This window comes from Solea solea, chromosome 9 (assembly GCF_958295425.1).
Source record: "Solea solea chromosome 9, fSolSol10.1, whole genome shotgun sequence".
NCBI classification, from domain to species: Eukaryota; Metazoa; Chordata; class Actinopteri; order Pleuronectiformes; family Soleidae; genus Solea; species Solea solea.
Genome location: NC_081142.1, coordinates 18671981 through 18686646, shown reverse-complemented (window position 1 = coordinate 18686646; position 14666 = coordinate 18671981). Strand labels below are relative to the sequence as shown.

The 14666-nt window shown below is 42.1% G+C and overlaps 1 protein-coding gene across 12 annotated transcripts in view; it reads right to left on the bottom strand.

The window, feature by feature from the left end:
* The window catches only part of lrrc7 (leucine rich repeat containing 7), a 107709-nt gene that overhangs the window by 7263 nt on the left and 85780 nt on the right, over positions 1–14666 (bottom strand). For 10 of the 12 annotated variants that reach the window (XM_058638068.1, XM_058638070.1, XM_058638063.1 and 7 more), the window contains 12 exons: positions 14198–14309; positions 12021–12252; positions 10225–10725; positions 9521–9745; positions 9193–9418; positions 8361–8702; positions 8042–8287; positions 6045–6257; positions 3548–3715; positions 1945–2064; positions 1564–1774; positions 494–762 (listed from right to left, as the gene is read on the bottom strand). In XM_058638068.1, coding sequence (XP_058494051.1) covers positions 494–762; positions 1564–1774; positions 1945–2064; positions 3548–3715; positions 6045–6257; positions 8042–8287; positions 8361–8702; positions 9193–9418; positions 9521–9745; positions 10225–10725; positions 12021–12252; positions 14198–14309 — 2865 coding nt within the window. The remainder of the gene's footprint in view (positions 1–493; positions 763–1563; positions 1775–1944; positions 2065–3547; positions 3716–6044; positions 6258–8041; positions 8288–8360; positions 8703–9192; positions 9419–9520; positions 9746–10224; positions 10726–12020; positions 12253–14197; positions 14310–14666) is intronic. The other 2 variants (XM_058638071.1, XM_058638075.1) reach the window with 1 other exon arrangement.

Sequence of the window (14666 nt, the reverse complement as noted above, 5' to 3'; positions counted from 1 at the left end):
TAAAGGTGGGTCAAAATTTGGTGATATATCGTCGTCCTCCCTCGTGCAATACAATAATGGATACTCCAAGGCAAATATGGATATTTTAATGAACAAATGAAAGCCCTTTAAAGTAAACAGTCACGATGGCAATCTCAGAATTCTGACTTAAATCTTAAAATTTATATAAAAGCATATGTGGTCCTATCAACCTTACCCATTAAACTACTGTCCTTTCAAACCTGGTCAGTATTAACCGGGTTTCTCAATCCTGGTCTTGCTCCAACACACCTGATTCAAATAAGTGGGTCGTTAACAGGCTTCTGCAGAGCTTGCTCTTGAGCTGAACGTTTGACTCAGGTGTGTTGGCGCAGGGTTGGAGTGGGTCCCCTTGACCAGCATTGAGCAACCCTGAGTACAAATACTGTAAATTCAAAATCAAACAGGAACATTTCAAACAGACTCTGTCAGAAGCATAGAATGTGGTTTGCAGAGATACAGACGGACAAAATACCTGTTCCTGGAAACCGTCCGTGCTCTTCTGGCCTTTGGTCTGCAACAGGCTGCGGGCACTCTGAGGCCGTGGGTTGGTGTGGGTGGTCATGACAACCTGGTTGCTATGGACCATGCCCTGGTTACTGTGGTACTGGGGGTTAGTGGCAGGGAGGGACGGTTGATGAGAGGTGTGGGACGAGTGGGGGTTGTACTGGGGCTGGTTCCCGGACTGGGACAGGGCCATGGACATGCCGGTGCTGGAGTAAACCTGACCAGGAGCAGTGTGGGCTGAAGGGAACAAAGATTGAGTTTAACAAAATACAACATCCTGTTTCTGGTTATTGTGTAGACTGCATGGTACACATACATGGACATTCACATGGACGTCACATATTACTAGGGCAAGTATAATTAGGGCCAGAGGACGAAAGCTAGGAGCCAAAACGGCCGCCTATGCTGAAACATGGATCGAGCAAGCCAAGATTAAGTTGCACCGAATTTCACAAAACTTGGTGGGAACATGTTATAGCCCAAGACAAACAAAAAAGTCCATTGGGACCATGGCCGCAACTCAACAGGAAGCTGGCCAATTTGAATTTAGCGTTCATCTTGGCCATTTGCATGGGAACACATTCTACGGACACAAACTTGAGTCATTGCGGTCATTTTTGAGGGGGTTAACGTGCATAAAAACTCTTGAAACTTTTTACAGATGTCAGGTCTGGCAAAAATGCAATATTGGCATAGTGCCCAAACTCCTGCATTGCTCAAGGGCTCTATAGCGCCCCCTAAAGGGAAAACAGAGCCAAAATTAAGTTCCACCGAATTTCCTGAAACGGGAAGATGTTATAGTCCAAGACAAAAAGAAAGTTGATCAGAACCATGGCCTCAACTCAACAGGAAGTCGGCCATTTTGACTTATGGCGTCCATTTTGGTGGTTTGCGCCCTGTGGAACTGAGCAAACTCCTCTGAGCATGTTTGTCAATGTTTAAATCATCGATTTGTTTGACAACATATACAGTGTAGTTTCCTAAATAACACTGCTTACAAAACTTGTACAAAGACAAAGATTATTTTTTTGTTTTTACCTTGAGATATGTTGCCTTGGTACTGCCCAGGGCCCCCAGAGGGAACCACTGACAGGGGCATCCCTGGTTGATATTGGCCTCCCTTATTCATCATTCCATCGTAAGCCTGCTGCACGACCACACGATGAGGCGTGGTAGCCGAGGAGGACGTAGAGGACGTGACAATCATGGTATTATGTGACTGGTGTGAAGTATTGTGGGAGTGGGCACCCTGTAAAAAAAAAGAATTAGGTCAGTGTAAGAGGAGACTGAATACTGGAGATGCTTCTTTAGTTGTATGATTAGAAATTCCCGCGACTTCATTTCAGCTTCAAAATCCATACATGTGAAGAGATCACCAGGCTGAGGATGAACTGATTTACCGATGAGACAAGTGCTCACCTTTTTCATGAGGTTGTCAGGTGGGACATCCCTCCTGCCAAGTGAGTAGGGAGCCCACTGGTTGCTCCCTGACACCCCCTCCTGGTCATTATCCAGCATGGCGGCCTGCTGAGAGGGAGTCTGAGAGACAGAGACAGTTTACAACGTTTACATTGAGAAATGCCTGCCTGAGTTTCAGACAGGTGTTTGGCAATAAATGATTTATTTTAGTTGATGAAGGATTTTATTCCCAAGTACCACCAGTCACCTTGGGGCAGGGTTTATTACTCCTGTCCTATACCCCAAAAAGCCTCTGATTTAAAGCATCTGAAAGTATTTCTATTCAATATAGTGAGACCCGAAAGTGGAAAAAATGCTTGCTGCTCCTTGTGACTAGTTTGGCACTGACCGAATGGCAAGGAAGTTTTTTTCCCCAGGCATTTTCCCCTTAATAAACCCTTAAAACTATGACATGAGTATAGGGCAAATAGAAATAATATAATTTCTACGGATGCAATGAACTGTTGTTTTCATAATTGATTAATCTCTCTACTACTTGACTGACTGATTGATTGATTGATTGATTAATTAGTTGTTTGGTCTCTATCATGTCAGAAAAATTCTCTATTTGCAAAACGTCACAGTGATTATGTGTGTCTACAAATCTTAAAGTATTCCGTTTTAGAATAGAATAGAATAGAATAGAATAGAATATACTTTATTAATCCCTTGCGGGAAATTCTTTCGTCACAGCGCTCCAGTGTACAAAGGTAACGAATGTTGTAGCAGCAAACGAATCTTATAGCAGCAATTTTTTTTGAAAATTACAAAGTTAAAAACTATAAGAATAAGTAGGAATAAACCTAAGAATAAAATTACAAAGTTAAAAGAATACGAATAAAATAAGAATACATTTACAAAGTAAAAAATTTCCAGAATATACTTCAAAATGATTAATGATTAATTTGTGATATGGAGCAAAGAAAATATTTACATTTTCAAGAAGCTGAAACATCTGAGCTTGTTTCAGGAATCACACATTGATTAATAAATTATCCAAATGCTTGCCGATTAACTTAGTAGTAAGTAACATTTTTTTTTAATTATTATTTTGGCATGAAGTTGACTAATGTGAATAATGGAGAATAACCTTTACAGTGACTGATAACGCACGTGTGTCAGTTCATGGAGTAAACAAACACAGCAGCGACAACATAATACACACACTTATACACGATGGCAAAGACAAGAGCCAAAGCTTCAGGTGCAAAATTTGGAGAGCGTCTCGTTGTTGGAACCAAGATATTACAATAAATACAAACTCGTCAGTACAATGACTTCTTTAATTGACATTATGAACGATGAGCAGTCATGTCAAAAAAGATTCATGGGATTTTAACGGTAAAAATAAAGTGTATCAGACACCACTCACTGATACTTAGAGCTTGAGATGATAGACAAGCGTAGTGATAATAAATAGATAATACAGTAATGGCGCTTACTTAAATAATAATGGTTCATGGGGGCTGTAGTATGGGGAAGAAGCAGCTTTTCTCTATAATTACCGATGTGAGCAGTAATAAGAGCAGTACCAGGGGTTCATTGTTCTCACAGGGATACTCACAGCGTTAGCAGATGCAGCAGGTGGTAGTGGCAGCCAGCGGCCAGCAGGGGGCTCATGCTTAGTGTTATTGTATAGGTTAAAGTTCAAAGTGCCGCTGCGCCCCTGGCCGTTACCCCCGCCCTGACAGAGCATGCCCAGCGTGAGCGTGTTGTGCTTTAGGACACCACTCTGATTGGAGAAGACAACATCACATGATAATGGGTGAATGTGGTGGTGGGGGGGAGGGATGTTGGGGGAGTGGGGGCGGAGCAAAGACAGCGGGCTGCTGCGTAGCGACAACACACTGTGAGCTCCAAACAAACAAGTAAACAAACAGCAAAACAGAAACAACAACAACAACAGAGTGCAGAGCTGCTGAAAGCACAGAGAAATGTTAGCTAGTGATCGGTCAGTTCAACAACAAGCAACAACTGCTGGGACAGTTCATTCCGACTTAAGTGTGTATGTTAACCTGTGTCTCCAGTCTTGTATAAAGTATCTAAAAATGTATGTTTTTTTTCTATAATATTACTATTAATATAAGTCTAAAGTCTTAAAGCATATGACATTTACTGTACTTAATATGAACTAAAATGTACTTCTAAGTTTTAGAAGTAAATGTATTAAAAAAGTGAGGAGTAACTGTGTGTTTCAGACATCCTCTCATATGTCTGATTTTTGTCGAGACACCGGTTCTGATCAAAGAGCTAGTGGAGCACTTTTGGAAAGTGTGTTTTTTTCTTTGCTCTAAGAGATAAATGAAAGGTTTGATAGCACTCTCATGCCTGACGCTTCACTCAGGAGACAATACAATCTGAGCATACAAAATACAATCTAGAATCAAGGAGGCTACTTCTGTCTGTCTGGCTCTGACCAAAGGTAATAATAATAATAATAATAATCAGCCTTCCAACCCTTTAAAAAAGCTTTTTATAATGTACAGTTTCTTCCTATAAATCACTTCATACATTCAAATATATATATACTGTATATATATAAATGTAACTTTTGCAAGTAACACCAAAGGATTTCTTCACAGATGACTCTCTTAAAATCAGCAACTAAACTGATTTAATGAATTATTCCACTGTTGTTTTCACATTCGCTGGTCTTAGTAAGAAGATGACCACTTTGAGTGGTCATATGAGAGAGTAAATAAAATATACCCAATTAAATATAGGACTTTAAAATCTTGTGAGGCCTCATGGAGGGACATTAAGTTGAAAGAGTCTTTCATAAGACTTGCAGTTAACGTGCTTTTATATATATATATATATATAGTAAGTGTCAAAGGGAAAGGAGTGATCAGCTCCGTCTGTCTGTCTGTCTGTTTACTGGGCCGCATGCTTTCTAAAAGTCTTCTGTGAGCCCAGGCTCCAGGGACTAATTAAGCCTTGCGACGAAATGTGGCGTCTACGTCAATTAGTGAAATTTAAAAGTTAAACACACAGACATCAGTGCCATCAACTGTCTCATCTAAAACTGGCAAGAAAGTGAACGCTCAAAATATTGAACTGTTTTTAGATCTACCGTGATCAGTGTTGATGCAATATCCTCATCCTGAACTAATGCTACGGGAATAATACTCTTATATCAGGGGTGGGCAAACTTTTCTTTTTAATTGCACAAATCAAGTCATATCATAATTATGACTGCATTCATTTGACCTTGACCTGTAACGCCAGGGGTTCCACCAGGTGGCGCATTAGGTGCATTGATACAGTAGCTTGATTTGGAGGAGCCCGGGATACACGCTGTTATTTTTGTAACAGATTGTTCTCTCATCTTATCTAGTTGGCTGACTTCCACTGTTCTTGTTTTACGCTGCTAATAAAAGTGTGAGTGGGAAGCGGTGGCTACCTGAAGCAGCTAACTCACGTCTCGTCCCGTTTATCGATGCTCTGTTATTCATTTTACGAACAGCTCGGGCGACCCCCGGACGCTCGGTTACATTACCGATGCATATGTATGCACCTGGCGCTGGCCCGGCCCGTCTGTCAAATTTTAAAAGTCAAAAACTTTGCCCACCCCTGCCTTATATGTGTTTATCTTATCTTGTCTTGTTTTTATGTTGAGTAAAAGTTCTTATTTAAAACAAACAAACAAGTAGTGATAATTGTGGAGAAGTTACAAAATGGACCAATTTTAAAAATTTGTGTGACCTTTTTCCAAATTTCACAAATTCAAATCAGATTTTTTTAAGTACAACAAAACTAAACTAAAAATGACTTAAAAATAAAAATAAAAACAACTCTGTAGCTCTCTCTATATCCCCTTGTGGGTGAGTGTGTGACATGTGATGTCCTCAGCACAGTAGTGAGTGTAGAGTATAGCAGGTGTTCAGTAGGTCAGGCTGACAAGAGCGACAATGTGAAGAGGACACATGCAGCCGGAACACATATCTGATCAACCTTACAACACAGACTTACACAGATACAGACAAGAGGGGCTTCTGAATGCTCTGTGTCTGTGTGTGTGTGTGTGTCCTTCTCGGTGAGTCTACACTTCCCAGACTTACCCTGTCCAGTCGTTTAGCCTCTATGTGCCTGAGTAGCTGTTGCCTCCAGTCGGCAGGCATCTTGGACGTGATATCTTCAGGTTTCTGCGCTGCGACAGGTCTGACTTTGATGGTGTCGTCGGGTGATTTCTCGGGGCAGGTTGCCAGGGTGTAGTCAGGAGGCATCTTTTCCAGCAGGGCGGCCATGGTGGGACGAGCTGACACTGGACGGGCCTGAAAACACAAGAGCGTAAACAGACTTTCATGAGCTATAAGGTAATACAATATGCACGTGTGACTGGAGACACTGGAGTAGTTCACTGTTCAGTTCATAGATTTTGGATTAACAGCCTGTGACTATAATAGCAGATCATTATCTCAAGACCCGGTGAACACAATAATATAAAAGTAGAAAGATGATTATAAAACCTGAAACCTGTTCGTTAGTATTCGTTTTAGAGGGCCAACCCTTTGCTCACATGTTTGTTGTTACAACTTAAAAAGGGTGAAATGATCGTACGCAGTAAACAGGTATTGTTTCATGAAAAAAAACATTGGATAAGTCAATATTGTAGTGACCAAGTCACATTTTCAGCCGCTACCGATTGCTAATTGCTAATTTGTTCAGACGTGTAACTCGGAGAGACTGATGCCAAAACTTTCTTATACTTTAACTCAAATTACATTTATTTGCGTACCGTCCACACTCTGTTGCGACGTTACTTCCAATAAGTTTTCCATACAAAGTCTTTAAACAACACCTGTTCAGGAAGAATGAACCCAGAAAATACAAATGAATATATGGCTCCTACAAATATTTTGACATTAACGTACATTTATTTGCGAAGGAGGATCTAAGAGGTGGTTTTTAGCAGGTAAAATGACATCAACACAACACAATCTCAGAAGTCCTGGGAGATAAAACTTATATTAGACATTTATTTCTCCAGGATAAAGGCAAAAAACAGCCCAGTGCACATCAAGTCTGTCTTCATTAGGGTGTGACACATGTCTAATCAGTCTGTAGTATTAACTAGGACTGAACAATTAATCAAACTTTTATACAAATTGCAAATACGGCCTTCTGCATTTTAGATTAAATATTGTCCTGACCTATGCACATCCTGTTCTACAAACGTCTTTGTTTTATATACATATCACACAGTAATCATTTTAAATATGTTATTCAAAGGAAAATGAGAATAATTATGTAAAAAATTACCATTCTCTGTCATATTGCAATCTCAATTTCAGTAAAAAAAAAAATCAAAATCGTTCAGCCCTAGTATTACCAATGAACGCCCATTTATACAGTTTGGACCAACATGGGCAAACTATACAAATGACTTTACCATCCTTGAACCAGACCTCCAGCATGTCAACCCAGCAGAACCAGATACCAGACAATTATGGGGGAAGATGGGGTTAAACCAAAAGGACAATTTCAACCGTTCACCTTTGGTTTTTAACTTTACAGAAATACAGTAAGAATAAGACTGCAGTCATAAATGCTCAGCAGTTACTTCCCTGCTCTTCGCCGCTTCTCTCTCTTGTTTCAGATGAATCGCTGTGCTGATCTCATCAGTATGTGACTCCCTGAGGCTATTTTAGGAAAGTCTAACTTTGGGCCAACGCACTACACCCTGAAGAGATTATTTATGTACTGTACGTGGGATTGCCTTGTGATCTGTAATGTGACAAAAGCAAAGCGTGCATGCCAAGCTTTTTAGCAGCAGGCAACACTGAACCTGCTGCTTTAAAGACCTGGGCTCAGGTAATTAGTGGAGATGAAAGTATACACTGATCTACAACAAATTAAGTTTTGTCTAAAAGCTGTGTTGTTTGTTTTAGTCTTTTTTTTTTACTCTTTTTTGGGTGAAACAAGACATTTGAGGACATTCTAATGGACATTTATTTCCTGAGACATTGACAAGACAACTAATAGCAATAGTAACAGAAAAAAGCTTAACCCAAGTAGATGATATTTACAGATGCAGTGAAAGAGACAGGAAGTCTACCTGAGATGCTCCATAGGTCTCAGTGCTGTAGCTCCTGGCAGACAGGGGGCGTCTCTGAGTCAGGCTCTTGGTTGGATAGCCGGTCATGGGCTTCTTCTGTTCCTGGTAGTTGGTGTAGTCGTCGTCATAGCGACCGTTCCTCTTGTTGTGCAGCATCTGGCTCTGGCTGTCGGCCATGTTGGTGAGAGCGGCGTGCTCCATGGCGGTGGAGTAGGCGAGGGCTCGGCCATAAAGAGGCGGGTCCGCCTGAGGAGAAGGGAAACACTCGTAATCTCCAAATTCACCTAATTCATGGCAGACAATGTAGGCCACCTCCTACCTGCTGTCTGTACTGGGCCTCTTGCAGCGCCTCCTGCTGGGCCTCATGGACTCTGCGGAACAAGGCGAGTTCAGTGGAGCTCACCAGTGAATCTGCTCTCCTCAGAAACCCGGGCCTGGAGCGTTGCGTCGGGATTGGCTGCTGCTGCTGACCATCCTGGTTGATTGGCGCTTGGGGGAAAGAAAACATCTCCAGCGGAGGATATGCACGATAGCGAGGGCTCACCAACTCTTTCGGTAATGTCTTCCCGGGCTGATTGATGTACTCCAAAGCCTTCGACGCGTGGTTGACATAATCGGGTGTGTTGGGGAAGGGTGGAGGTACCCGGCGGTCCATGGTCACCTGATCGGTGAGATTGGTTAACGGGGAATGCAACATTGTTGTGGTTTAAAACAAGTAATGGTGCGTCACAAGGAACTTGTTACTGGACATGTGTGTTATTGACAATGGTCATGTTGAAACAGGGTTTTAGTCATTAATTTGGGAAAACACAAACGCAGAGATTCTCCTCATCACACGTCACATGTGGAGAAAAACTCTGACACTTTATTTCAAATTCCAAAAGATGAGGGAATGAAGTAGAAAAGAAGAACAGACAAAAATCAGACCACCTATACAACAGTAAAAAGTATTTTTTTTCCTTGTAGTGTTTTGACTGTATCTCTGAAGCTTTGATTTGACTGTTAGTGATCAAAAACATTGAAGTTTTTTGGTTTTTACTTGAAGATGTTCTTATTTATTTAGTTTCTTTATCTTGTGTGCACAAAAACAAAACTAAAAAGCAATACATTAAAGAGTTTATAAAGGAGTGACTGAGCGTGTAGCCACTGACCTGGGGATTGTAGTTCTGGTCAAAGTGGTAAGCTTTGTGTGGGATGGCGGGTTTTTGGTTCTGTCCTGACTGGTTCTGGTTGCCGTGTCCTGGGAAGCCCATCTCATCGTCTAACATGGGGGCGGACTGTGATCGAGCCATGTTGGTCTGCTCCATAGACCCTGGCATATCCTGCCGGTCCAAACTGGTCTGCTGCTCGATGGAGCTGTAGCTGTCCATGGGGATACTATGAGGAAAAGTGCGAGAGAATGAGCTTGAGTCGCTTTAACTTTGGCAAATAGTGGATTTATCTCATTGTGAAGAAAAATAATAACGTAAGTAAACCTACCTGTAGACCTTATAGGAGCCCATGTCAATCTCATCAATGCTCTGTGACTTCTTAAACCTGGATCTCGTCTCTTTCATCATGGGGGAAAGGCGGTCAGAGCTTTTGCTCATGACCACTGTCACCTTGTTGCCCCCGCTGACAGTGAGCTGGTCCTTCCTGTTCTGATCCCCCTGATTGTCATGGTACGTCCAGCTGCCCGGCAACGGCCCTGTTCCTTGTTCACGCCTTAAAAACATGGGCAAAGAAATGAAAGATTTGATTTGAGTTATACTAACAAAACAGGTAAATTAGTGTGCCATTACATAATAAATGGAGGTGAGCTGACATTTTTCAACTACATTATTTATACTCTTTGAAATGAGTCCAGAATATATCATTTTTTAATGAGCATGTCTTCTGTTTAAATACCAATTTACCTGAAGATTACTTATAATCAATAATTAATTAAAAACAAAGCTGGAAAAAGCTTACACAAACCAATAATCCCTTAATCCAGAGCGAGGTGAAATGTTCAGTGCTCGAAATTGTTTAAAATCATGTTCACAGAATCCACAAATTGACAGAAAACAGTTATGAATGTTTAGAATAAAACTAGACAAAGGTAGAAATTCTTCATTACGGATAAATAAACAGACTGCACAATGCAGATAGTTGTTTGACCTAAAGACCTGTAGACTCCAGAGGTCACGTGACCTTTCACTTACCTTGGGTCCATATCCTTGCGGTCAGGGTTGGGGCTGGAGCTGGGCGTCATGTCCAGCTTAGAGGGAAAAGCAGTTCTGTCCTCCAGTGGGCTGGGAGTTCTGGTCCAGTTCTGCCAGGGATTCTGTGGCGGTGCGTTGGACTGCGGGTCGTTGTCAGGGGTGGAGCGTTGGTTCCCATGGTAGGGGAGTGTCTGGGTGTCCAGCTCCAGAGGAACTCCTACGATTCGCTCTTGCCTGAGGAGTGGGCGGCGTCCGTGGGTCGACTGGCTGCGAGGCTTGGAGCCCAGCGGAGGGTTCCCCTGACTTGTAGATGTCGGAGGGTCCAGGGGAGACTCCTCGGCATCGAAACCCGTGTTGTCGTAGTGCGGAGCCTCGGACCAGTCAAACGGCTCGCTGAGCGGGCGTCGATCGCCACGCTGCTGCAGGGTTCCTGATGGAGGGGTTTCTCTCTGAGATAGCAGGGGCTTGGAGTCAATGGGCTTAGGGAACGACTGAGCCAGTCTACAATGAGAATGACAATAGTAAACACTAATTACACTGCATAATATTAACTATCAAGTGAATTATAACGCATGATGTTATTGTGTCCTGTATATCTAATCTGTGCCAGTGGGAACTGGAAACGGCAACACTCTCTCTTCCTCTCTCTGAAACATAAGAGTTGGCCACCAACCATGTTTGTAGTAATTAATGTTTTCCCGAACCGCTTTGAACATTAAGTATTAATGCCCTCACCCTCCCTCCCTGCTGCTGCTCGCTGTTTTCATGCACCACGTTTCACAGGAACACAGACAAAGTAACAAGTTCACAGATTGTGATCTCTGCATTATCTTGTGGCTCCTCGCATGACATTATCAAGCTTTCAACCTTGATATGTGCTTCTGTCGAGGAGAGTGAAAAGAAAGACACGGCTTTTAAGTTAATTAGAGTCCAGGTTTACACGGAATGTTAATATTCACAAGCTGTGAGTTCAACAAAGCTACAATTAGCCTACAAGATTCACAAGACTGTTTGTGGTACAAATCTGTCTCATGCCTCTGTAGTCAAGGTTGGTATTCGAGTCGAAAGTTGCTACAGTGCATGAATAAAAGATTTCCAGCCATGCCGGGATGTCAAAATGTGTCCGATTATTCCTGAGAGGACGTTAATGCACCCACAATGAAAATTAGAGGCAGACAGACAAATTGGACGATAATGATCTCGCCTCAGCATCATTGTCATGGCAGCGTATGTTGGTTGAGAAAGACATGTTGACGTACAGACAGCTGTCGTTCTTCGACCAGATTAATTTTCAGCTCTATATAGTCTTATTCTGCACCCAAAAAAAATCATCATCATATAACAAGATACGGCATATAATAAGGTGTAAGATAAGGAAAAACAAGTGTTGTTATTATAGTTTTGAAAATTTCTGGCAGCACAGAGTGAACGTGGAATTATTGCTGAGACGTTTGTTGTCATTTACAGTTGCAACTTTTCTGTTTTAAAAACACAATTTTTCACATTCGTGAAGCTATGATCAAGGGGAGGAGAGAATGTGTACAGACATCTACAGCATCCTAAAGAGGGGGCTTTGACCTTGACGGAATGAGCAGAGGAAGACGAGGGAGACGCAGAAATATGGTAGAGGAGAAAGGATGGAGTGATTGGATAGATGGATGCAATGAATGATAGATGGAGGAGATGGTGGGATGATTGAAAAAGAGCAAACGATGATGGATAGTCAGAGTGACAGGGATGACATTGAGGATGGAGCAGGCATGTCTGTGTGTGTCTGTGTGTGTCTGTGTGTGCACCTGTTGGTCCAGTGTGTCTGTGGGGCCTGGTCCTTGCTGGGGGTCGGCAGGGCAGGAGGGTGTGGGTGTGCGTGAGAGTGCGTGTGTGAGTGCGTGTGCGAGTGCGAGTGCGTGTTGGCAGGCGGGTTGGAGGAGCCCGAGGAGCCTTGTGAGGGGGAGTAGTCTGAGTAGGTGGCCGAGGATCCACTGTGGTTCAGACAGTGGAGCTTATCCATCTCCTCATCTGTAGATTCTGGAGGCAGAGGGACAAAGAAAGACAGAGAGAGACAGATACAGACACGGCTGTTCAGTTAAAATGTCACATCCTCTTCTGTCAGATGGCCCTCTTACAATTGCTAAAGAGCCCATGTCATGTCTGACTGATATCTTTCTGTACCTCCCTCCGGATTGAATTTTTTTCCCCTCACATCTTCTTTCTTACAGTCACATGGGGGCCTTGCTCGCTCTATAGCAATCTTGGTGTCTTAGGCCCAATCCCAATTCTCATTTTTAAAACCTTTAGCGGGCAACAAACTATTTTGGTAACTTCCAAAGACATCCAAAACTGCTTTACCGTGCGTTACCACAAGATCTTAGAAACACCCAGCCAATCACCAGAGAGGCAGAAAGCGAAATTGAATGAAATTTGACCAATCCGCGGAGTCCTGCGACACTCCAAACTTCAGTGCAGTTCCGGAAGGCAAAAGTACGATCATAGAGGCCGGTCTTCTCAAAATGTAATGATGGTAAGATTAAATCAATCAACTTGTCATCAAGTGTCCCCAAGGACCAGGATTGGGAAAAACGGTTCTATAATGTTGTAAAATAATGTACCATATATGGTACCTTCATGGACCTTGATTTTTTATATGAAAATAAAAACATTTAAAACAAAAAAACAAAACAAAACAAAAAAAATGTAACAAAAGGAAAAAAAGTCTTGTTATATCCTCCAGTAAAACATTTTTTTTTTTTTTTTTTTAATTTCCAAGTATTTCAGTGAGTGCCCTGTAAAGGGGTGGTTAAAATCTGGTACTAAGAAATGGAACATCCCTTCAAGAATATGACATGTGACAGAGTGACACACGGTGAGAAAGTCCAACTTGTGGAGACCTACAAATATCTGGATATTGTCGAGTTAATGGACAACACACTTTAAAACAATGATAATAGATAGATATTTTGAGACTTTTCACTTTTTTTCTTTTTTTTTTTTGATAAACAGTTGAACAGCATCGTCAAAGTCTGCTCTAAGATTATTAGTTGAACGACTTGAGTTCACAGGTGGTACGGAAAGCAGAAAGTACCATCAGTCAACCTGACCATATTCTTTCCAGTGAATTTGCTTCAGGCGGACAATATCGTAACCCTGAGGACAACAAACCATGACTCAAACTCTTTCATTCCTTCTGTAATCAGGCTATTAAATGTCCAGTGTCAAGGGCAGTTGCTTGTTTCCTTGTGACCATGCGCTGAGCTGCTTCACCCACAGTTTGAGTGTTGTAACGTTGCCGTGTCATGGTTATGAACGCAGTCTTTTATTTATTTATTATACTGTTGTATCGTGTGCTTTATGGCTGGGAACTATTGAACTGAATTCTTTACACTTTGACCTACCACTCTGCCTCAACAAGAATCAGGGGAAACCTACACTTACAAATGTAGAGGGTTAGGGCTAAGTGGGTGCCTGACATATTGTGATTTTGTGGTTAAATAGCATCTCAACAACAAAACAAAGCCTGACTCTACTGCACTGAAACACGACATGACCTGCTCTTTTTTGAAAGAGAGAGAATTATTCTCTTGTAGTGCTGAAGTCATAAACCTATTTAAAAGAGATTAAACAGGTTTGTAATGTTTGCCTCAGATCAAACTTTGGCGTCAAAAAAAGACGTCAAGCTAGCAAGAAGTCAAGCTAGCAAGAAGTCAAGCTAGCAAAACGTCAAGCTAGCAAGAAAGCTGCACACCTCACACTCTAAAAAGAAGATTCCCACGTGGTCGTCTGTAGTGTTCCCTCCCTCTCTTACTGTAGGTGGTGGAATAATCTGCGTGCCACGATGACTAATTAATGTACATTTTTACAACATGCCCCACGGTGTTTTACAGTACACTACATGCATTCTATTAGTCTGGTGTCTACATGTATGCGTGTGTGTTTGTCTCTATGCAGCGGTGCGTTCAAAGTACAGCATTCATACCTTTCTTGTCTTTTCCCAGCAGAACCACTTTAGGTTTGTACATCGGTGGTTCCACCAGGGTGGGCCTCATGTCAGAGATACGGATGTCGTTGGGGGAGCCGCCCATCGAGTCCTGCTCAAAGACACACAGACAGACGGACAGTGAGCCAAGAGAAAATCACCTTCTATAGGCTTTATGATGTGTGCGAAGCATGATTTGTTCAATTACGGTTCGTAAACAGTACAGTAGTGTGATCTGTACTCTGATAACACACGCGTGTGTGCACTTTTACCTTCTCTGGTATAAACACTGACCCTTATGAGGACCAGTAGTTCAGCTCATGCACTTGAAATGACAATGACAATGAAAATTTTGAGAAAACCAAAAGCCACTTTCACACTCTGGTAACACTCAAATCAATTAAGTTAAAGGAATACTTCACCGATTAGCTTTGTATTACTAGACCAGGGGACGAAACTGCAACGCAAA